We start from the raw sequence: 25,116 nt of genomic DNA on the forward strand, positions 1-25,116 counted from the left end.
TTTGGTTGAACCTTCTGTCAGAAAAATTGCAGTGAAATATTGCTCATTGGTGGGGGTAGGAATTGATTTTTTTCAATTTGTCTGAGTTGTGTTTGTACATCTCCTGAAGTCCCATTTATTTCTTACTCTTCAGTGAGGTTGTATAGCCCTTTCAGCAGCCTTTCCCTCAGGCTGAACACTGCCCTGTAGCAACCCCAGGTCAGTGGCTAAGCAAATGTAGAAGCAACAAAAAGCTCAAGGTAATGCTATTCCTTTCCTGAGAAGCTCTGAGAAACACTTGGTCATCCAGAAAAGGGATGAACACCCTCAGTTCTCACTGCCCTCAGACATTTATTATTATGAATTTTATTTCAGGTTATGGTCATTCTCTCTACAGCACCACACTTTGGTTTCTTGCATGGAGCCAGAGCACACACTGTGAATGCAAGTCCCAGTACAGTGTGAACAATCTGTCTTTTTTTTTTTTTCCATTTCTAATATTTTCTTGCTTTATTTCTGTGTTGCAGACGTGGATGAATGCGCTTCAGATTCTCACCAGTGTAACCCCACCCAGATCTGCATAAATACTGAGGGGGGTTATACCTGTTCCTGCACTGAAGGCTACTGGCTGTTAGAAGGCCAGTGTTTAGGTAAAAACCTTGTGTGATGTGGTATTTGAGTATCTGTGTGTGTGTGCCTGTGAATAGCTGAAATAATGTCACTGAGTGTCTTTGTCAAGTACATGGTTAAACCTTCAGCTATGTGGAAACTGCCTTTCACCTTTATGTGTGCCAATAATATGCCTGGCAGAGTGACTCCCTTGCAGAACCAAACCCTAGATGTAAATGCCATATGATTAGCAACCACGTAACACACAGGATTTTCATAATCCCTGTCTGAAGGATTCCTTTTCACATAAGCTCAATCACAAGTATGTATAAAAAAAGATTTATTCCCAAACACAGTCTGTCATTTCCACATCATAACAGTAAGGTCACAAAGGGATCAGTATTTGCTATCAAGAAACAGGCCAGTAAAACCCTAGATTCAACCAACCCTTTTGTTTGGGGGTGGAAAAGAAATTACCTCTGAACTGGGTACCGTTTCAGCAGTTCCAAGGAGTTTTATTTCAATTTTATTATTTTCCTTGTGGCAATGTCCTGTTTGTATTTTTAGCTCAGCCCTGTTGAAAAAAACATCTCTCAACAATCAGGAAAACCTTCCAGCTCCCTCTCTTCCAGCCTGTTCCTCTCACTTGATATGCCCATTGGATGATGAAGCAGATGTTTATTTTAGGTACACAGATATGACTTAGGAGATAGGATACAGCTTTTGGGTTTTTTTAAGCTTTCTCTCTTTTTTTTTTTTTTGTCCCCCTGGCACAGGCTATTTGCCTGCCAGCTCTGCAGAGCTGGACTGTCCTGTCACAACACCTCTGCTGGAAGGAGAATGGGCTTTCCCTGCCCATTCATCTCTGGAGCCTCTCCAGTTATTTTCTAACTTTCTCCTCCCAAACACCAGTTCCAGTGGACTGACTCATGGCTGCTTTCCTAACTACTGCAAACAGCTGCTGTGTAGCTCACCTGGCAGGGGCAGAGCTGAGCTGCATCCAAGCTGGGATCTGTGCAGCCATAGTCACTTTGGGGAGTCTCTGTCTTGAAGTCTTCAAGCCCTCTGCTCCTTAATCCCTGATAACTCCTCTTCTCTTGGAAAAGAAAAAAATCTTGTGCTAGGGCTTGTAGAGGCCTGATGAGGTGGGGATGAGGGAGGACGGGGAGGAGGATTCTGCTCTGCATCACCTGTTTTTTATACTTCTTCCAGTTACAACCCAACGGTTCTGTGCAGCATTCAGGAGCTGGGCATGGTTCTAAAGTACTTTACTGCTTGATGGATACACCAGAGAACTGAAATGGCTCCATTGCTGAATTGATTTGTGTATCTGCTTATGTTATTTAAAATAGGCAATGACATCCCAGTGTTGCCCACTTTAGGTAATCATGGGATGGATTAGGACAAGTCAATGCAAAAAGCAAATTGTTTGCAGAGTTGCTATATTTTCCCCGAGTGTCAAAATCTCTCAGTTTTCTGTACTTTCCACTGGCCTTGGAGAGGTGATTTTGCTGGCATAAACCAGTAAAAGACCATTTACTGTAATCAGAAGGCTGGGTTGAGTTTTAGAGACATTTGGTGCACCGTGAGTAAACCAGAGTTACAAAAAGCAACACTTCTATCTGTTGTAATTATCCCAGTAGAGTTTATACAGGAGGAGCCTGTATGTGTTGTGTCAGTGAAATGAGATATTAATTTATTTAAAACTCTTGTTGCTTTCTGCAGGATTTGGGCCAAGCCCACTGCTGGTGTACTTACCATAGGTGATCCCAGCCTTTAGGTTATCTTCTATTTAGAATGCAGTGAGAAGTAAAAGCTAGTAAGGGTGAAACTGAGGCCACTGTCCTTGTGTCCTTGTTATTTCACACAGAGAGAGTATTTCCAAGACTTCTGACATTTTCAGAATGGTTTCCTGAGACTTTCTATGGCAAAACTGCCCCAATGAGACCAACAACATCAACTTCAATTGCAGGATATAGCTACTCATACAATAGATACACAACACTGTTGTTTTTCTGGTATTACCACATCATGTAAACGTTCAAGTAGTTCACGAATTCAGTTTCCCAACACATTCTTAATAGTTAACACTAAAACAGGAAGCAGCCAATTTAACTTACAAATAATGAACTACTTGAATTACACAAAGAATCACTATGGTTGGAAAGGTCCTTAATGATTATCAAATCCCACCATTATCTGACTCTAACAGGCCACTTCTACACCATATCCCTGAGCAACCCATCTACATGGTTTTTAAATACATCCAGGGATGGTGATTCAACCACTTCCCTGGGAAGCCTGTTCCAGCGTTTGATCACCCTTTCGGTGTAGAAGTTTTTCCTAATGTCTAACCTAAACCTACCCTGGTATAACTTAATACCATTTCCTCTTGTTCTATCAGTTGTGGCATGTAAGCAGAGGCCGACACCAGCCTCCCTACAACCTCCTTTCAGGTAGTTGTAGAGAGCAATAAGGTCTCCCCGCAGCTTCCTTTTCTCCAGGCTGAACAGCCCCAGTTCCCTCAGCCGCTCCTCATAACACTTGTTCTCTAGGCCCTTCAGCAGCTAAACTGTGCTGCTTTGGACCTGATCCAGCATCTTAATGTCCTTCTTGTAGTGAGGGACCCAAAACTGCATTCAGTACTCCAGATGCAGCCACACCAGTGCCAAGTACAGGAGGACAATCACCTCTCTAGTCCTGTTGACTACACTATTCCTAATACAAGCCAGGACGCCATTGGCTTTCTTGGCAACCTGGGCACACTGCAGGCTTATATTCAGCCCGCAGTCAATCAACACCCCCAGGTTCCTTTCTGCAGAACAGCTTTCCAGTCACTCCTCCCCAAGTCTAGGGTTGCTGCTGCCCAAGTCCAGGACTCGGCACTTCACCTTGCTAAAGCTCATTCAGTTGACTATGGCCCATCAGTCCAGCCTGTCCAGGTCCCTCTGAAGGGCCGTCCTACCCTCAAGCAGATCAATAAGCCCACCTGACTTGGTGTCATCTACTAACTTGCTGAGGGTGCTCTCAATCTGATCATCAAGATCATTGATGAAGATATTAAAGAGGAGTGGCCGCAGCACTGAGCCCTGGGGAACACCACTTGTGACTGGCCCCAACCAGACTTAGCTCCATTCCCCACCACTCTCTGGGCCCGGCCGTCCAGCCAGTGCACAATCAGGTATATATGTATACATGTGAAATATAGGGATAATTCTGTCATTTCGATTTTCATGTGTTGGAGCCTATGATGAAGGTCATTTCACCAAAATCTGTGCCTTCCTGCTTTGCTCCTTTCAGCAAACCGACTGGAGATAATACACTTGGTTTTCTACTGCACAAACTTAACATCAAAGCTTTGAGAGTAGTTATTAAAAAAACTCCATCAAAAATCAAAGGCCAGTTGATACAAAAGGAAATGTAAAGACTTGTAAAGGACAACTACTCTGGGTGTTTCGTTCCATTAGTCCAGGGGCAAAATTCCTCTAGCCCTCCTACGTACCTTACAGCATTTTCTTGTGCTTTTAACAGTCAGTTGAGTGTATTGCTAATGCTGCAATTCAGCCCAAACTGCAATGTTGGCATTAAATTTACTGTTTATGTTGTAGAGTCTGTAACTTGTCAGTTAAAAATTAATATAAAATCTGAATGTCAATAATAATAATTTTAAAAAGTCTTTAAAGAATATCGTCTCTAAAAGAAGTATTTAGTAACAAATACTGCTTTTCTAGTGAGTAGCTTTACTATATGTGGAGGTAAAAAGCTTTCTGTCTTGATTCGGACAAATCTGCTACAACATTGTGCTTGTGCTGATGGGTTATGCCAGCTATCAGGTATGCTTTGAGGTATCTGCTTAACTGGACAGACTCTGGGCTTCCTGATGGCATCACATTAAGCTGAAGATTACAGCTATGACATTCAGTTCATAGGAGATACTGATAGATGCCAGCTGTGGATAAAAACACACTACTACATTCTCCTGAGTATTTTAACTATTTTAACTATAACTCTGGGTCTGAGCACCTGAAAATTCAGCTGTTATATCCATAACCAGTATGCTGGGTTATTTCTGTGTTATTGGTACCATTGGCTCAGTGTGTTTGCTGCTTTGTACCTGCACGTGAAAATGCAGACCACTCTACTTTTCATCTTTCCCACGTATAGATATAGATGAATGTCGCTACGGCTACTGCCAGCAGCTGTGTGCCAATGTGCCTGGTTCCTACTCCTGTACGTGCAACCCAGGTTTCACCCTTAATGATGACGGAAGATCGTGCCAAGGTACTACGTGTGCTACATTGTGACAGAACTCTTTGGTCCAAACCCAGCAACACCCTCAAAACTTGCTGAGTTTTTAGAGTCACCTTCCCAACACTGCTTTTGAAAATGTTCATAGAATTGTAAGCCTGAGATATTTCTGTAGTTTCACAGTACCTCTGAGAGGTATGGATGAAACACGACCAGTGTATCAGGAGAAATATGCATAGAGGCCCAAGCCCCCTAAAATATAGTTATTCAATTCACTGAAATTACCAAGAGTTTAGGCACTGATTTTACTTTTAAAGTCTGAGGCTGTGTGACCCACCTGAGACAGGCAAACTCTGTCAGATCAGTAAATTAGACCTGGCTCTCCCAGGCTCCAGACTAGGGTCCTGAGTATTAGACCACTTTTTGCTGTGATGTGCTACCTCAACCAAAGTTAACACAACCTCTTCATAAAGCCTCTCCAAAGCTAAGCAGGGAGCATCTTCCCACATCCTGAAGGAAATGGCCTATGCATATTATGTCAGTAGCTGCTCATGTTCTAAAAAGAATAAAAAATAGTTTTTAAAAAAATTGGTTTTGTCTTAGCCCTAGGTTTCCATGAGGACCCTTCCTCATTGCATTTCTTCCTCAGGAATATCCTGCTGCCTTTGTCTTGGTTCTGTTATGACAAAATCAGTTCAATGGTTTTTAAATTGCAGGATAAAGACAGAAGCATTTGTAATATTTCATCTTCATCTTCCATGTTATTTTTTTGATTGAAAACATTCCCAAAATGCTTTGTTTCCACGCATGTTGTGTTTCCAACATGCTATTTCCAGGCATCTGCCTGAATCCCAATAAACAATACTGGCTTGGTTATATTTTTTCAGAACAAATAATTCTGACCGTACAGCTAATCTCTTTGAAATGCTTTATAGTAATAAATAGAAAATAGAGCTTAGGGAGGAGTCACTGCTGCCTTGGTTTCCCATAGATGTGAACGAATGTACGAGTGACAACCCTTGCACTCAGACCTGCGTCAATACCTACGGCTCTTTTCTCTGCCGCTGCGAGCCTGGCTACGAACTGGAAGCTGATGGAGTTAACTGCAGTGGTAACTATCTTTGGTTATTTGTTGTTTCGGTTTCTTTAATTCCATTAAGTTTTCTTTTTCCAGTGTATCATTTCATACATGCTTTTTAAAAGGTTTTTTACCTTTGCCCATAGTTAGCAGCAGGATGACAGCAACTCATAGGATCTTCTTTCCAGTTAAAGCACACAACAAAGACCCAGAAAAGCATAATGGAGGAGGGCTGCAAGTGGTTTAAAGAAATAAGCTAAATATTAAAAAGCTCCAAGATAACAGAAAAACATAAGAAAACACTTTGTAGTCCTGAACAGGAAGCTTTATTAGAGCAAGTGCAGTAGGGATAGTCCTAGAACATTATTCCATGATTAAAGAAATACTTTATACAAAGCACTTTTCCATTTGTCTCTTGAATGCATGTATTCCTCTTGCTCTTATAACTGCATGCTTCTGCCTGAAACCTTCCCCCGTTTCCCCTGCATGGCTTTGGATACACTTCAGAAACAATATATGGTTTCTCAGTACAGCTATTGCTAATCTGTTTGGTACATAGCAGAAGAAAACTGTGATTGTGTCACTGTACTTTTTCCGCTCTTGTTTTGGCTTTTATTTTATTGCTCTATTTTAATTGAAGGCAAAACTTGTTTCTGTGCTTAATGTTCCCACAGCCTGATAAAATTAGAGAACCCAGCCAATATTTCTTGGAAGGAAAAATGCACTAGAAAATACTTATTTCTTAATTTACAGTAAACAGATGCAACACACTGTTTCTGAAAGATAAGATGTTGTATGCAGTATATGTATAGACTATTGTTTCCAAAGCTGTTTTTCCCTGCAAACCTCTTTATTAAAAGGGAAAAAAAAACCAAAGATGGAAGTCTCTAAAGGGCCTTACATCTAACTTTTCTGCTTTCTAATGGAGTTTCTACTTCTGCGTTAGACTCCTGCACCTTTTTGTGTGCTCCTGAGCTAGCTGAGGTCCTGAACCAGCTGAGTTTAATGCAGTGCCACATAAATATTGCCAGCATGAAATGGTGACAGAAGAGGTGGTCCTTGAGCCTTATTCATGTCTGTGAGTTAAGCCAGCAGAAGGGACTTTCCACCACCCAGATTTAGAACAGAAAAACTTTTCTTACAATTCTGTGCAAGAAAATGCTTGTCAAAGCAGGTCAAACTTCTCTGGATGAGCTTCTTTCACTTCACAAGCAATCACTAGATGTTGCTCAGTCTTGCAAAGGGAATACCTGCTTAGGAGCACTCCTATGAGACACCTGGGATCCAGATATACTTCAACAGCCTCTGGATTAGTCAGTGGCCTAGCAGCCAGCTTACCTTGAAGATGGTGCCCCAATTTAAGGAGAAAGGCAGAGATTTCAACCTGGCTTTCCCAAAATTTGCATTATTTTCTAATCACAGAGGTCTTGCATTAGACGTGCTCTGAAATGCCTACCATCTTGTCTTCTTCAGATAGTCAGCAGAATGCCAGAAGTGTTTAGGAACAGCAAAGGTGTGTCTGTCCTGTGTGGGCTCATCAGCAGAAATGTAGGACCCTTGGGGCTTTAAGTCCCTTCAGCGCTTGACAGCAGCTGAGCACAGGTTATACGAATCCAATGTGCTAGAGGTCTGGGCTAGGACATCTTGAGGGGGTGGGCGATATCTCAGTCCCTTTATGGAGTCAGTTCTTGGTCTATGTTTTGTCAGGAAAGTGTTTTTTTTCAGCCAGCTTGCTGGGGCAAGTCACACAAAAACAGGACTATGTAGGTGTAGAGTTCCTTTCAGCTTCCTTTTGATAATATGGTTGCAGCCATAAAGCCACTTTAACATGTTTGGACTTCAAATACTTTCAATCCATCTGCACAAAACACCAAAAGCAGATAAATGGACTGAGCCAAATTTAGAAGAAAAGAAAATTCAGTCTGAAGAGTAAAAGTAATTTGCCTGGGAGACTCAACATGTCAGAGCTGGGATTAAGGACTTGGGAGTTCCTGGCTGGGGCTCTGGCCTTTGTTTCTTTCTTCTCCTGAACAAGGAAATAAGGAAATGATTAAATGCAGCCTCCCTCAGTCTGGTGCCTTTGCATGCGTTTTCCCCTCAGTCATCCATGCTCAGTCAATGTGCAGCTCTGAAGTTCATCTTGCTTGGCTGAGCACAGTTCTGCAGAATACAAGGACTGGTCAATTCATGAGTGTAAGGGGAAAAGAGCACAATTTCTGCTTTCAGTCACAGATTTGACAGACTAGCTTCCTGGGTATCTGGAAGATGGTTGGGCCTTCCAGTAGGTCTGACCCAAGCTGGGATGTGTTCTGTAGTCTTGCTGGAATGCATTGGAAGTGATTGGCTAGAGGCTATGAAACATAACACGGCCAGGGTTGGCTGCAGGAGTTCTGCTGGGACCCATGTGGCTCTGGGAAAGGGAAGTTTGCTCTCCAGAAAAAAAAAAAAAAAGCAAGCTACTGCCAAAACTCTCTATCTCTGACGTAAACCAGAACTGAAAAGATAGCCAACTGGTGACAGGTTGAAAAGAAAAATAAATAAATAAAAGCCATGCATTGTGTTCAGCAGCAGCTTTGGTTTCCCTAGGAGAAAAATGTCTAACCAAGAACTTGTATACATTTTGCCAGGTTAGAGCTGGAGGGCACCAGCTTCCAGATGAAGTAACAAGCATGTAGTCTGGATGGCCACCTGCCTGCAGGACTGCTCTTTTGAACGTGAAGCCAAAGCCACTAAACTTTGTTTTACCTCTGCAGACATGGATGAATGCAGCTTCTCAGAGTTCCTCTGCCAGCATGAATGTGTGAACGGGCCTGGTTCTTACTACTGTATCTGTCCTTCAGGTTATAACTTGCTTGATGATAACAGAAGCTGCCAAGGTAAGAACATTCCCACACTGATTAAAACCCAAGGGGGACCAGAAAATAGGACCTGTGTCTGGAAAGAAGTTTTCAAGAACTGAGATGCTTGATCTTGTCATTGTACAGTGAAATACTCGTAGGGGCCAGTTATGTAATTCTGACAAGAATGTCATCAAACAAATAGTCCCACTGAGGTGAATTGGTGTGTTGGTGCAAGTCTTAGTGCTGACTAGGAAACAGCTACACGGGAAGGCCCTCAGATGCTCTCCTCTCTGCTACCTGTCTCTCTTTAGTTTTCCCATACTCCAAGGTCAAAGATCTTGAGCAGCCAATTTCTTTTCTATTTTTGTGGCATGTAGCATATGGGAGCACTCCAATATGCAAAAATGAATGGAGTAAAAAATGATCTTAAAAGAGGGGCCAGGTATCAAAAGCCCACTTCTCATGGTACAAGAGTGTTATGAAATTTGGTGTCTTTTGGCACATATTTCCCTGCCTTTCTCTTGTTTCTTGTATTTTAGATATCAATGAATGTGAAATCAGAAACTTCACCTGCACTCCGCAGCAAACGTGTTTCAATATCCCAGGAGAATATAAATGCTTAGACCCAGTAAGATGTGAGGATCCTTATATTCAGATTAATGAGAAGTAAGTAGCATACCCACAGCCACAAAAGCAAATTCTGTCTGTGTGAAGCATACCTAAACTAAATAAACTGCATTTTAAAAACTCATCCATGAAGTGTGTCTAGAGAGCTATACATACATGATGTTGCTGCAAAATTCAAAAACTGCAATTCTTTACCAGGTCACCAGGTGGGATATGATGTGAGGTGTGATGTGATATGATACGATATGATATGATATGATACGATACTTAGATATGTGGGAATGATCAGATGTACAGCTTATGTCTCAGAAGTACTTTAAATATTAGATTATAATTATAGCAGGATACAAGTAGTTTCCTGCTGCTTAAAGGTAAAAAAGTGCTGAAAAGCCCACAAACTGATTTGCCTTGTCCAGGAATTGGGTATGTCTGGATGGGACTGCTAGCACTGCTACTGTCTAAATTTGGAGTTGTTTGAGCAAGTAAAAAAGTAAATCCCACATTTCTAAGAACTGACTGTTTATTTTACATTTTTGTAGGTATTTGCCTGGGGCTCAAAATATTTCAGCTCCAGACAGATCTCTATATATTGCAGCCCACAGTATTTCATCCATAGTGTTTGCATGAAATCCAGTTACTTAGGCTTGCTTGGTAGCCTAACGTGTTTTATAACAAAGCAAGAGATGAAGAATCAGCTTCTTTCCATTTCAATTTATTCATGTCTTTACAGTGCTTTCTGATCTAGGGAAGCTGAGAAGTGGACACGCTCTGTTCTTCCAGTTTGGGTTTTACCTACCTTCAGAGGCAGTAGAGTCTTAAACCGGAATTTGAAATATCTGGAGCCTCTGTATCTAAATTCCCCGGAACCCAGCTATAGAGTCCTTGCAGATCAGCTTGCACCAGAACTCTTGATCTCTGAGCTTTGTGTTTGGTGGCTTTGGCTTGTGTCTAGATGTGACTGCATTTAATTAGTGGCATATGTGTAGAAGTGGTCAGTATAAAAGCCAAATGAATGCCTTGCATCTGTGTTTTCTGTTGAAGGAACTGGGTGTTCGTAATGTCAGGAGCCTTTTTATGGGGGCATGTCATATGAACTGTCTGAAATTGGTGTCAGTAATGGAGGTTATAGAAAAAACAGGCAAAAAGACACAACTCTTCTACAGTAAATTCCCCAACGTGGCTTTTATAAAGTGTCATCCTGCCTCATAACCCTTTTAAGATGCAATCTCTTTGGGTTTCCAAAGCCTTCTGAAAAGAACCTCACATAAGGTTAGTATGGAAATTAAGGAGCCATGAGTAAGAGAGAAGTCCCTGGCACAGAAGCATAAGAGGTTGAAAGATAAAAAATAAATAGAGTATTAAATTGTCAATTTTCACAGTGAAATTCTGCAGAGATCTGAGCTGGACCTACTTTGTCCATCGTATTTGTAAGCAAGCTGGAAAAAGGATAAACCATGAGACAGGCAACATCTGCAACCATATCTGGGGACAGCAGAGAGAATTGCAGAACAAGCCTCAATGACTGTGCAATAATAATGGGAGATGAAATTCAGTGTAGATGAATGTAAAGTAAAAAGACAATCCCAAATTCACAAATTATGTACAGAGCATCAATCTAGACTGAAAGAGGGTAGATTTAGATCAGATATTAGGAAAGAATTCTTTACTGTGAGGGCAGTGAGACACTGGAACAAGTTGCCCAGAGAAGCTGTGGATGCCCCATCACTGTTAGTGTTCAAGGTCAGGTTGGATGGGGCTTTGAGCAATCTGGTCAAGTGGAAGGTGTCCCTGCTCATGGCAGGGAGTTTGGATCTCAATGTTCTTTAAAGTCTCTTCCATCCCCAGCCATTCTACAATTCTATGATTTGATCATAAACCATCCAAACTGAGATTTGGGGGTTGTTAGAGATAGTTACATGATCTGCAGCATTCACTAGAGGTCAGAAATACAATATGAATTTGAGGTGTTAATAGGTAGAGAATCTTCTCAGAGTAAATTCTATTGTGTACCCATATCTTCAAGACTGTGCAGTTCCTTCCCCTACTCAAAAGAAATATAACTGGGCAAAGGTTTATAAAGAGCAAAGAGGATGATCAAAAGTATGGAATACCTTCCTTGTGAGAAACAAGAAAGTTAGGACTCTTCAGCCATGAACAGGGTCAAATATAAAATCCTGAACTGCATGAGGAGGATAAGCAAGGATTGACTGGCCATTCTCCTTTCAAAAGAAGAGCTGGGAGCATCAGATGAAGTCAGCAAGGGGCAGTGCGGAGAGGGGTGAAGGGGATTTTGGAGCTCCTGGCTGCAGACGGCTGTAGATGCCAAACATTCATGTGGGTGTAAGCGGAAGCTGGACAAGCTGATGGTTAAGAAATACATGCTGATGAATACACAGAATGATGTTGATGAATACACAGAAAACATCTTTGTTTCAAGAATTTCCTGAGACACAAATGAGTGGAGGCTGTTGGTGGAAGTGTCATGCACCTGGCTTGCTGTCCTGTTCTTCCTTAGGGCTCTGAATTTGATGCTAGAGCTTTGGTTTGATCCAGGATGTCTTGCTGTATGTTTTCATGTAGTACATAAAAGACTGTTAAACAAAGAATGCAACATTTAAGTAGCACCATCATTTAAATAATCCAATAATTAACATTATTTTGAGGATGGTTCAGTTAAAAATTGCTATCAGAACAAACCCATGCTGGGTATTCTACACCTGCAAAGCTTCTTTAAAGCAAGCACAGATTTTTGAGTGATCTAAGGATACGTGGATGCCAAGATATTTTGGCCTAGAAGACAAGAAAAAGAAGGCAGGGACATAGGCTGGCCAGAATAGCAACACAGAGAATACTGGAAGAGAGAAAACTCATTACAGGTTTTATTGATTCTTCTAGCTAGTCAACAACATTGCTTGTGTATGTATTTATGCTGCTGTAATTGCACGTGAAGAATCAAATATCACAGGAATTTGTAAGCCCTGGTGACAACCCTATCTCTGACAACAGCCGCTGCATGTGTCCAGCTGAAAATGCCGGGTGCAGGGATCAGCCATTCACTGTCCTGTACAGAGTGATGGAGATGGTCTCCGGCCGGTCGGTGCCTTCCGACATTTTTCAGATGCAAGCAACAACTCGCTACCCTGGAGCCTATTACATTTTCCAAATCAAATCTGGGAACGAGGGCAGGGAATTCTACATGCGGGTAAGTCTGGTGCTCCCTGACAACAAAACACAGAGTATTTTCTTGTCAGCTGAATATCCATTTCAGAACAGAACTCAGATTTTGATGAGTATCATTTAAACCTTTAGTATGAGGCATTTTTACATGCAGAGCAGCGTGCTGATCTGCAGGGGCTGCTGGCTCTTTCAGGAGCGTAGCCTACTCAAAGCAAATAAGCTTCTTTTATGAGACATCAGGTTCAGGAAGGTCCAGGGATGTACCCATGGCTAATAGCAGCTTAGGACTCCCCTGCTCACATGAAACTATGTTGCCAAACCTTTTTTTTTTGGATGGACAATCAATAATTGCCATGGAAAGAGTCAGCATTTCTTGTTTGCTTTATTAAACTCTTCACTGGAAATTAAAAAAAAAAAAAATACCCAAAAACTGACTTTCTGGGTTCTTTGCTCTCATTTGTGAAATGCTGGGGTTTGAACTCCGAGCCCCAAATTAAGGTTGACATATGGGTGACTCCTACAGCCCTTCATACAGAGGTGGGTAATTTGCCTTATAGCTTCCCCCCAGGGTGCGGCCGGCCCTGCAGGGAGAGCCATAAGGGAAATGAGCCCCAGGGGTCCCGCACTGAGTGAACAAAGGCCAGGTGTCTGCTTGGGGATAAAAGCTGGGACCACTTGCAGGGAGTCAGGAGTGTCTGTCTGTGGAGTGCACTCCACCGAGCTTCCTGGTTCAGGGCAGACCTCCTGACTCTCCCTGGAGCTGGGCCCTGGTCTGTTTAGACCTTTGTGAACGTGGGCTGATTGGGTGAGAGTCGCCATGTGGGCACCTTTTTCTTATGTCTTTAACTGGCTGGTCTGGCTGTTTCCCATGCCAACTGTGGGCAACCTCGGTTCTCTGTTCATACCACCTGTTGTGGGCCGAGTCATGTCTTTTGTGGGATCATTGGGGGTGCCATCAGTTATGTACGAGCTGGTTGACTTGTTTGTACCCCCAGCAGTCATTCATGTCACGATGTTTTTGCTTACAATACAGTCTGTGTATTGGTTTCTCTTCCTACTGGTTGTGTCATTCCTGTTAGGCCTAGTCATTGGCAGAACAATTTGTTATGTACTTTTTTCACTGAGAACACACATTTTATGTAGACATTGTTAAAGAAGACAAAACTACTTTTTTTTTTTTTAATCTGAATTTTCCTCAGAAGACATCTCTGCTTCCCAGTCATCTTTACTGCACCTGTGACATGCAGGGGTGATGGGAATTGTCTGCACATAATGAGGCAGAGCCACCAGGGATGGTGGCACTTGGAAGTTGATTTTTAACTGTAGGCAAAACCTAGTTTTGCTATTCCCTTGAAGTGATGTTCGGTGGCTATTGATGGCTCCTACACCTCACAGAAACAGGTTGTGTGATAGATTCCAATACACATTTCTCACTGACTTAAAAAAGATGAATGTTTCAAACTCATGAAATGAAAAGGGGTCTAGCAATGACTATTTACACCTCACAAGAGCTCTCCTGTTGCAAAGTCATTACTGATCCCACCAACCTTCTCCCCTGCTCTCAGTCGATCCAACAGATCCTAAGGCTCCAGTGACCCTCATTGCTGCTCAAGTCTGCTAGTTATTTATCACAGAGCCAGTAACCTGTCCCCTCAAGCTCTCTACTTGTCCCAGTTGTCCCTTCCCACTGTCAGGCTGGTAGCCAGCAGGTGGAGCCTATTCCTTGCCAAGGAAAGGAAAGGGCCGGGCCTCATTTGGCTTCATCAGGCTTCTCTGGTCAGAGATAACACAAATGCTCGGTTTCATGGTAAAACAGATCAGATCCCGCTTTGTGTATGTAAATTTGTGCTAGAAAACAAATTACATTTAATTTTAATTGACGCTCTGATTTTAAAATGCTTATAATTCACTGTTCTGGCCAGGTTTTTCAAAGGTCTGCTTTCACTTACTAAACGACAGCTTTTTCTGAAGTACTTTCACATCTTTAAAGCTCTCTTCAGGGGGCAGGGTTTTGTGACATTAATGTACACAATTGTACCACAATCCCTGATCCTGTTCGCATAGGAACATCTGTTCTCCAAGCTCTGTTAACAAAGACTTTACAAACTGTAGAAGGTGATTGATAGTTCATACAAAGCACTGAAATGGAGCCAAACGCTGAAATGAAGCTATCTCTCCCGTGAATTGCAGTGGTTTCAAGCAATGCAACAAAGCCCAGTTACTTTGGCTGCTTGATGGCCACAGTGAGATAAGAGTTTCCACGAGCCATTTTTTAAAATCTCACCTGTTTTCCCTTGTTTTGTGCACAGCAAACGGGACCGATCAGTGCTACTCTGGTGATGACCCGCCCTGTGAAGGGGCCCCGTACTATTCAGTTGGACTTGGAAATGATCACCGTTAACACCGTCATCAACTTCAGAGGAAGCTCTGTCATCCGGCTGAGGATATACGTGTCACAATACTCCTTCTAAACCTTGAATTTGTGCCCTGAAAACATTAAACCGAAAGAGACAGTTCCTCCTCTGCAGAACTCCCTCCTCAGAAGCCAGTACATATAGCAGCTCCAAACCAAAGCAGTATTTCCACAGATCCAGTGACCTAAGTCTGTCTGAGGAGGGAGGCCTCTTCATGCACAGTCCCAGGATGCAGACATCTCAAAGTGTATTGTCAGCAGATCCCATACGATTCTCTATGTGACCATATATTTTAAGGACTTTTCTTTCCATTGTAAACACTTCTACGGCATGAGTCTATGTTTGAAAGACTGTGAACCTTTGTAGCTCCAAGGCTGCTTAGCATAAAGCACCAAAGAAACTGAGGAAAAAGCTGGCTTTTGCAATCTTGCCTTTTTTTTTTTTTTTCCCATTATAAATGAAAAGCAGACAAAGAGAAACAAAAAGCCACCTGTTGAAACAAGGGATCTCAGAAATGCTAGCCTACATTCCCAGTTATCTCTGGAATTATCAGTCAGGCACTTTGTCTCCATTCACCCTGCATTTGTCTTAGTTTCACCTGTTTTTTCTTCGATTCTGTTTTATAGTTAAAAATTAATTGTAAATTCATTCCAGCATACATTTTGTACTATGTAATCTCCTACTTTCTAACAAATTGTCACATGTTCGGGTTCCTTCCTGTATTAAATCTTTCTGTATAATAGAATTAACAGAAATCTATCACTGGATGGTATGTTTTACAATATTTAGGATGTTATGCTTGTTTACACTCAGGCTCTTTGACACAGGCCTCCACTGCCAGTATAGTGTCCAGGGACTTCTGAGCAGAACTTTATTTTAACCTGTTTTCCTGAGTCTAACAGTTGCAAAGAGCTTGTAATGGTTATAGGGCAGTGATGCTAACCTTGCAGGATGCAGCCAATCTCCTGTTCAAAGACCACTTGGCTCAGACCCATGCAAATTCTTTCAGAAAAAAAATAATTGCTCTGTTCACATGCAGCCTCTTTCCTACATTCCTAACACTGGGGAGAATAAACTGACAAGGATTTGGACCGGTCTTACTGTTCATGCCTCTGCCACAAGGCAGACTCCACTATACCTGTACCCAGACCTGAAACAATGGGATCTCACCATTTCCACAGGCGAAATCTTCTCAGGTACAACTGCTGTAATCAACAGAAAGTTTGTCCTAAAGTTTAATCTGAATCTCCACTGTTTTAATTTAAATCTATTGCTTTTTAGCCTACTTCCCGCAGAAACAGAGAACAGTTCATCTTCCCCTCTGCAGCAGTCTTTAACATGTCTGAAGACTGTTGTCATGTCTCCGCTCAGACTGTTCCTCTCTAGTCTAAACAAAGCCAATTCTTTTGGTCTTTCCTCATACATCACATTTTCTGGACCTTTGATCATTCTTGTTGCTCTCATCTGGATTCTCTCCAGTTGGTTCATATCTTTCTTGAAGTGCAGTGCCCAAAACTGTGAAAAGTATTCCAGCTGTAGGCCTCATACTGCTAAGCTAAATCTATATATATTTTTAGGAGCTTGGAAAAAAAAAAAAAAACAAAAAAACCACTAAATTGCATAGTTATAATGCTTACCTTGTTGAAGCCACTGTCATTTTGGTCTTTTATTTTAGTAGAGATGAAGGTTCATATGCCTTTGTCTTATATTTCTCTGAAGCAAGGACTTTTGCTTATTCCTCCTGCTTATTCCTTATTGGCTTATCCACTCTCCAGCATTGCCATGGCAGGAAAGATTGCCTTTGCTTCATCTTTTTGGGGATTGGAAGTGTGTAATGGTACGTGGGAAAGGAGTTTATGAAGATTATAATGCAAGCAGGCTGGAGCACAATACAAGCATTACGTGAGTTCTTAATGAAAGTAGAGTATTAAATAGAAGAATACAGACTCAGAAAGTTATCACAACACAGTCTGCATGACACAATCAGAAAATCAACTCTCTTGTTCCTAATAAGCTTTGTGAGTTAGTCAGGAGTTGGTTTTCCTGAGCTTTAGTAGAGACTCTGCTCTTTTTGCTTGTACTTAGCTTGAAATAAGCTCTGATACAATGGCTCACAGCAAAGAAATGCTGAGTTGAGTTTGCTTTAGTAGCTTCCATTTCTTAATGGGTTTAAAGTTTTCTCCATGTTGTTACAACATCCTCGGACCCTGTGGCTCAGAGCTCTGTACACAGGCTGTCTTTTATTGTAAAAACAAGAAGGCTGAAGCCTGACTCCAGGGTTTAGGGGGCCAAGCTGAGGGCAGGAAGCCAATCAGTTTTGTGAGCAGCTGATTTGAAGGAGATAAATGTTGAGGAAATCTGCAGAGACATACTAGAAACAATTATGTGAGTGTATCATGGCTCACTGTGCACCACAGTATTGCAGAAGAAAATAGAGATGACCAGGAAGGAGGACTGTTAGTTGATAACCATGGGGCTAAAAATACTTATGTTCCACATGGTAGAAGTGAGATGTGGAAAACAAGCAGGCTCTGCTGGCCCATAGAGCAGACAAGGGACAGGCAGGGTCTTGCGTTAAAGGTGTTAAACCCTTAACATGCTGAAAGTTTTCCCAGTGCTTAACAGCCCCTTTTTGTCCCTTTTGTGTCCCTATGTTACAGCTTCTTCATGCCCAGTTGAAGAGTCTTCTCTCTTCCTGCCATCACATCACCTCCTGCAGTGGAAGCACACCCTGTTAGACATCAGACAATTTCTCACTTCTGGGCTGTTCTCTCATGGCCTTCACATACCAACCTGACTTAACCCTAATTTAGAAATGTCAAAATCCAACGGAATTCCATAACAAAACACTTTGTTAAAAGGGTAAAGCTTGAATGCTTGGTTTTAGAAGTGTCCAGCAAATACTCATAAAACAATATTACACTTCCTATATAAACATTCTGCGCCTTAAAAAAAAAGTGAAAAGTCTGGAAACAAAGGAATTCAGCCACTTCTCAACCGCCATAACATCTTTCATCACTCACTATCACTCCAGCCAACTTTAACTTAGCCAAAATATATGCCAATCTCAAAATAATAAATTACTAGTGGTTTATAACATTTCAACTCTCCATTTCCTAGTCCGGGGTCTGTTTCCAATAGACTATCACAGGCTTGTATATTACAGCAATTTTCACAATTTTTTTTCAAAAAAGAGGACTATGCATGTCAGGTTTTTACAGCACTAAAGTTTAAAATGCAGACTTGCAACTGCTATGTACATTCATACTCCCCTTTGAGGCTAGGCCTCCCTAAAAGGAGACAGAATTCCAAGTCTTCTCAGAAAATGATTCTTTATTCTAACTTATTGCAAAGTACTTTCTAACACAAAGGGTTTTACCATAGGGTTAATAGACAATATTCTGGCCAGCACGAGATATGGGCACTGACCCTGGTCAGAGGAGGCTTCCCTCTGGCTCTGCTCTGACGTGCTCCTGGCTCAGCATGGCAGAGCCATCCTCTGGCTGAGCTGAGAGGAGCACCTCTTGCTTCTCCTGCCTGACCAGCTGTCATGTCTGTTTAAATGAAGGTCCTCAGGAGAAAGATTGCCTCTCATGACATGATTGTATAGCACAGTGCAAGAACTGGAATAAAAGTAAACAAAAGCAGAAATGGCAGTAATCTTTCATACAGATCACAATGATTGGGACGGAGGGTCTATTCTGATAAAGGAACCAAGTGATTCATATCTGGTGGGTTAGGTGCCAGAGGGAAAAGCATGGCAAAAGATGAATGATCCAGTGCTGAAGAGCTGAATGGGTCCTATCATCTGGCTTGTTTCACTGTGAGATATTTTTTGACACAGACAGGAAAATGTTGTTTCACCTAAAAGTTTTCTGGATCCAAAAGAATCACTTTTCAACTTGTGCTTCTCTGACAACAATAACTTCGTTGTGAATACCTAAGCTTCTTTGAGTACCTGGTCACTCACCATAACCAAGTGTAGTGTCCATGGCCACTCACACAGAGCTTTCTTCTTTTCAAACTGGGGGCCTGTACTCATATTTATCTTTTTTGGCTCAGCTTTTGGAAAAGTCAACTTTCATTGTCTCATAAACATGGTATCAGCATCAGCAGAACTTACATAGTCATTTTTCTCTGTCTAGAGCAAACAGAGCAATTGAATCAGTATAATTTGTGGCCATTCAAGTTCTCCAGTCTGGCTTATTCACAAACTGTGCTATTGAGTATCTTCTGTATTAGAAACCAATGGAAATTTCGCAGCACAAATATGTTTAAAAAAAAAAGAAAAAAAAAAAAAAAGACCTAACTTTATTTAGGCCTGACAGGCATGATTGTTAAAATAAATCTCTATCCCAGATGGGCAAACCCTTCAGCTGGTGTTAATTTGCATGACTGTTGCACTTTAACTAAAAGAGTAAAAGCATCCTTATGATCTTCCCTGTATGTGTATAAAGCATTGTGCATGTATACAAGGAGAATTTACAGAAGCTAAAACTAGTTGTAGTAGTGTGGCTCTGCATTTGGAAGCCAAAAAGTTGTAAGATAACACTGCCCAAGCAAATTGTGTTTCCTCATGTGACCTGAGTAGACCCAAATGATTTACACCTGTCACATTTTGTTGTTTTAAGTCTTTGAGCAAATTCTGAAAAGCATGTGCCATGTATGAAGACTGAGGCTGAAAGTCATAACTAGACTTTCAGGGATTCCACAGAAAGCTTTCCCAGAAAGTTGACCTGTGCTGAAGGGTCACCACAGGGAATGTAATGTTCCAGAGGTATTTGTGCAGGGATGTCTCAGGTCCTGCAGCTGCCTCTTTCCTCACCTGTTTCAGTGCAGAGTGCGTCTGATGTTTATACATGTGAACATCAGAGGTGGAAATCTCACCTATTTCAGTTCTTAGTTCAGACTTCTGAGATCCCTCTAGTGCTCTCCATTGGCCAAACTGATCTCCCTGTGTAAGTCACACAAGGGAGAGTTTGGGAACAAGGCAATTACACTTTTACATCAGCAAGTGAATAATGATGCAGTAAACTTGATGTAAGAATTGAAGAACATAGCTTGGTGGCAAAAGGATCTTTAGAAAATGTCTTAACAAACAAAAATTCCTGAAATATTCAATCTCTTTCAATTCTCTCCTGTGTCCTAGAAGTCACTCATTCTCCCTTTCAAGTTTGTCCTGGACAAGTGATCTGATTACAGTCATGCACTGCAAGTACATGGTCTGTGAGCTCCACTTCTACTCTGGCACTACATAACATGTTTCACTTTGCTTTTTTTGGAGATCACCTGTAGGCTCTGTGTCTCTCCTAGGCTCCGACTGACCTCAGTTGATTTTCTCATAGCCAAGGCAGATCCGTTATTTCCCTGCCGATTTCTTCTGCCCCCAGCATCTGTACAGCAAGCTCTTCCTGTGTTTCACTGGAAATGCAGGCACTGCTGTTGGCCTATCTGCTGCTTTTGTGCCCCTTCCCCCTGCAATGTTGTTAGGCCCCCTTACAGCAAGTATTAGATCTGAGTGGTTGAAGGGATTACCCAGACTGCTGGCAGAGCCTGGATTCATGAAAAGGATTAAAAAATACCCCACAACTCCTCCAGTTTTGAAGGCAATAGATGCTCTTTCAGGCCCTGAAGGATCACTTTTCTCCTGAAATTGCATTTGTATCATGCTGGCTTGATAGTCTCAAGGCTTCTTAAGAAGCCTGATAAGGACATGCTTATGCAATAAATCCTTAGGCTCTTGCACCTTGGATGAGGTTTTCTCAGTTTGCAGAGTATCTGGCCATGTCAGAAGAGTGCAATGTGATCACCACTATGCTGAAGTCAGTGATCAATAACCACCTTACATCAGGTCTGGATTTAGCCCAATTCTATTTTAAGCCTTGAATCTCAGTGTCAGTGGTATAAATGTAAACAGATATGTATTATTTTTAAAGTAGAGCTGAAAGATTGTTTCCAGTAAATAAACAGTAGTATGATTGCAGTATCTCTTTCTCTGTGGGCACTAACTTTGTGTACTTCAAGACTTCTCAAGATATCCTTTGATACTTCAAAATTTCCTTTGATGTTTCAAGTCATTCTTTGATGTGTTTCCATGGTTAACCACCCCTGTTCTTCAAAAGCCAACCCAAGCACTTGACTCTACATATTGTTAAAATATCAAGCTACATGCAAGCCTTTGCAGAGTCATGGCTCATGCATCATTCATAGAAGCTGTTCTTCTCTGTAACCTATAAGGGATTACATTGCCTTCCTTGAGATTCTGCAGTGCTGAAAATAATGCATGTGCATATGTTTTTCAAGACTGGGGCCTTAGTCTGGAGATTATTCACCAGTAACTTGCCGCAAATGTTCTGTATTCAACATGTGAAATCGTAGCTACAAAGGTTAATTTTGACAATGTCCTCAAAACATATGGTGTTTCCTGGTTTCCTACATACGATGCAAACACAATTCAAAAGTCCAGCACCAGGGCTCTCCAGTATTCATAAGAAATTGCTGTTTCTAAGAAACATTTTAGTCAGTAGACTCATTTTGTAGTGAAATATAAACAAAGAGGCAGAAGGCCTGCCAAGATTACACAGATTTGTTATTCAAATCAGTATCCCCTAGAAAACCTGTGTCTAGCTCATCATTTGAAAACAGTCCTTCAAACTCTGACATCTGATGCCATTCAGGTAGCAGAGAGGGACACCAAACCTGACTGCTTCCAAAACAGCAGCTTCTCTACAGAGATCCCAAGGCTCCTACAGCATCCAGAAACACCCATCAGTCCAAGTCTGCTGTACCCAGGTCACTGAGGTAGGCACAAAACTCACAGAGGCACATCCTCATCCAGAGGAGAGATACCTTCATTGACTTCTTACTGATGTCAGCTGGAGAGTTACCTCATAATATGTATAGGATTTTAAAAGTTCTCATTGTGCTTATATACCTATGGAAAATTTAAAATGACTGAACCAAGCTGTCACCTGTCACAGGCATACCACCTGCAACAAGCCCTAGCATATCCCTCTGCCATTCCCCAGGGCTGAGCTCACTTAAGAGTTTCTTGGCCTGATTTGGTGTGAGTTATGATGGTGTAAGCGACAGCATTTGGTTCACACCAGTATAAAGTCATTCCCATAGATGAAAAAAAGAGAATTACTGAGGATAAAATTACAATGGAACCAGAATGTTAATAAAAAAGAGCTTGCTTTTCAGTTGACCTTCAACGCTTTGGTTATGATGTCATTGCTATGGACAAAAATAATCAACCAGAAACCCAAAATATTAAAAAGGAGATTAGAAAAATAAGGGTCCATATAGCCTATAAATAGCTCTGGAATGAGGACATCCAACATCTGGAAAAAGAATTCACTCCTTGACCTCCAGCATCCTTGTCTCCCACTGGCAAGATTAAGCACAGTTAATCCTTGCCAGGATACAGATGCAATGGCTGGCTGACGGGTCAAGGAAGAGGCAGGCATGGCCAGAAGCAAGGAAAGAACAAACCAAGACAATGTAAAAGTACTAAGGAATACTGTCAGAATGCACAATCTCTGCAAAAAGTCTCTCTTGCTGTATGAAGCTTTTTAGCTTTCCTTGGGCCTTTGAAACATGGAAAAGTGCTAACAGGCACTTCAATGAAAACAGGAGGGCAGCATTCGTGGGTTTGAGTGCAGCATCAGTTTTCAAAAAGGTCACGTTGTGCTGGTCTGCCTGTCACCTAATGAGATGCACTGGATGCCAGAAGCTTATAAATACAATTTAAGGTATAGCAAATATACCACCACGTTACACCAACAGCTTCTCCTGCAACCAGTATGGGTGCAGGGGGAAGGATTCACCACCCAGCTGGAGAGCTCTACAGAACTTCTACTTAAACAATAATTTCTCTAACTTTTACTTGCAGGCTGTCCAGATTAATAAACCTATACTTTGTAGTCTTCTCTCTTTTTGGAAGAGGAATACTGTTATTTAAAATGGATGGTTTCAATGTCCCTCATTCTACCCCTTTAACCTGTAACTATTATTTCATTTGTAGCAGAAAATGAGCTTTTAATTCTTGTATTTTTTTACAACTTGTGGGCAATTTACATTGCATATGCCAGTAGGGACTACTTTAAAGTTTTTTAAAAATTAAAAAAAAAAATTTATTTTATTAAAATTAAATTGTTAACTGTATTGTTAACAAGAGTGATATCTGAATTCTAGTTTATTTTGATCATTGCCTGGTTTAGTGGTGATCATACAGGATCATTGCAAGCATTCGTGACAGAATCACATAACCCCTTTGCAAAGCAAGCTGAATGATGATCAGTGATACTGGTACTCCTATTGGTCATAAATGGTAGTAACATACATACAGTAGCAGAGAAAACTTTAAAGCAAAATACATCAATTCTCAAGAGGCTAATTTTCTTTCATAGTTTTTATGTTGTAAACTTGCCCATACTTGGAAGTACATGTGTGTACTTTACTTTTATTTCCTGCTGGGTTTATGCATGATAAGTCTCAAATTAACATTTTGAGTAATACTACTTAATCTGTAGCAGGAGCTTGATGATGTACCTGCGGCATTTCTTTCCCCTTGTTGAGGATGGAGTGACACAGTTCACTTGCAAGAGAGAAGTAACAATACATTTATTGATATAAAACAGTGATTAACTAAAGTTTGACAGTAAAAGCAACAGTGGTACAACAAGATTTGATGGCAAGGTACACTTGCTAATTTACTGCATAGAGGGCAGGTCAGACAAAACTGTCAGGGAGACTCTCCCATTGAGTCATGAGACTCAGAAAGGACTCCCTGGCATTCTAAACCCCTTCACAGAGAGGAGTCTAGGTGCAGCTAGAGTCGATCCTAGTCCTTACTGAGAATCTGTTGCAGCAAGGAATCTCTCAGCCTGGAGGAGTAACCCAGGGGGAGATCCTAGCATGCAGCCCACTGCCATGCAGGAAAGCAGTGAGCCCTGGGCTGTTCAATATTTATGGAGTAAGATAACTGACTCCTAGTCCTGTTTGCATACTGACCACAGATGTTAGCTTCTAAACAAATTTGGCTTGAGCAGGACATCAACCAGCACTGTGGTTAGGTGGGTGCATTGCTCAAATCAGCCCTTTTCTATTGTCCTGTAATCTGTCTCCCCCAAATCCACTTCGACCAGACACATCCATTTACAACCTTGAGTGGGGGAGCAGAAATAAAGGTTGAGGAGGGAGAGGAGCACACTGTCACACTCCTGCAACTCCACTGAACAGTGGAGCAGGTCACTGCTTCCAATGGTGAGAATGGCCCCCTTGCCCAGTTCCCCCAGGCACCAGCCATGCTTTACTCAGCATGTGTTCGGAAGGTGTACAGGAGGCTTTACAGGCTGCACACTGCAGCTTTGGAGGCATTCCTAGAGGATGCCAGGAGATGGGCTCTCCTCCCAGCCTGACATGGTGCCACTTTCCTCTCCCACTTGCCCTGGGTCTTGGAGGTACAATGTAAATCAGTGCAGGCAAGGGTTTGTACAGTGAACATGAGGTTATGGGCAGAATTTGGCTTAGCTCTGCAGAATAAACTTGCCTCCTCAACGAGTAGTGTTAATATAAGATAATTTAGACCGAACTGGTTTCCTCACACATAAATCATTAACTAGTAGCTAGCTCTCACTCCCACCTACACTACATGGCTTGTGACTTTAACACAAGAAAGGCTTTTCCACCCACACCATACTCAATGATCCATGCCTAATGGGGTTTGGCTGTTTGTTGGTGGGTTTGCGTTTTGCAGGTGGAATGTTCTTGTTTCAGCAAATTGCAAGGGCAGCCAAGCCTGGCTCTGGTTTGCTTTGTGGGAAATGAACGAACTTATGTCACACCGTTGCTTGCTCTCTCACATTCTCATCACTCAAGTAACTCACTGCAGAAGTGAGGTAGGTAATACGCCATTCACTGGGCCTCTGGTGATTTACAAGCTCCTCAGAAAGACGATAAAGATCTTTATGGCTGTTTTGAACCCAAAGGAACTGCCGCAGCTCATTTTCAGTATCAGGAGGACACGTCAGCTTCCTCCAGTACACTGCAAATGCATTAATTCTGAATCACACACTCAAGAAAAATTACACTGAAATGGGCACACATGCAATGTGAGAGAGGAGAGGCCAAGTGCAGGAAT

The 25,116-nt window shown here is 41.8% G+C and overlaps 1 protein-coding gene across 1 annotated transcript; it reads left to right on the forward strand.

The window, feature by feature from the left end:
* Nucleotides 1-506: 506 nt before the first annotated feature.
* FBLN5 (fibulin 5) lies at nucleotides 507-15,729 on the forward strand (the record flags this gene model as incomplete). Its single annotated transcript, XM_008935750.1, has 7 exons — nucleotides 507-629; nucleotides 4,753-4,869; nucleotides 5,828-5,947; nucleotides 8,668-8,790; nucleotides 9,294-9,420; nucleotides 12,388-12,583; nucleotides 14,868-15,729. Coding segments are annotated over 7 exons (968 nt in total), but the record flags the coding sequence as incomplete, so codon positions are not given.
* Nucleotides 15,730-25,116: the final 9,387 nt, after the last annotated feature.

Source organism: Merops nubicus, unplaced genomic scaffold (assembly GCF_000691845.1).
Source record: "Merops nubicus isolate BGI_N331 unplaced genomic scaffold, ASM69184v1 scaffold14222, whole genome shotgun sequence".
Classification (NCBI taxonomy): Eukaryota; Metazoa; Chordata; class Aves; order Coraciiformes; family Meropidae; genus Merops; species Merops nubicus.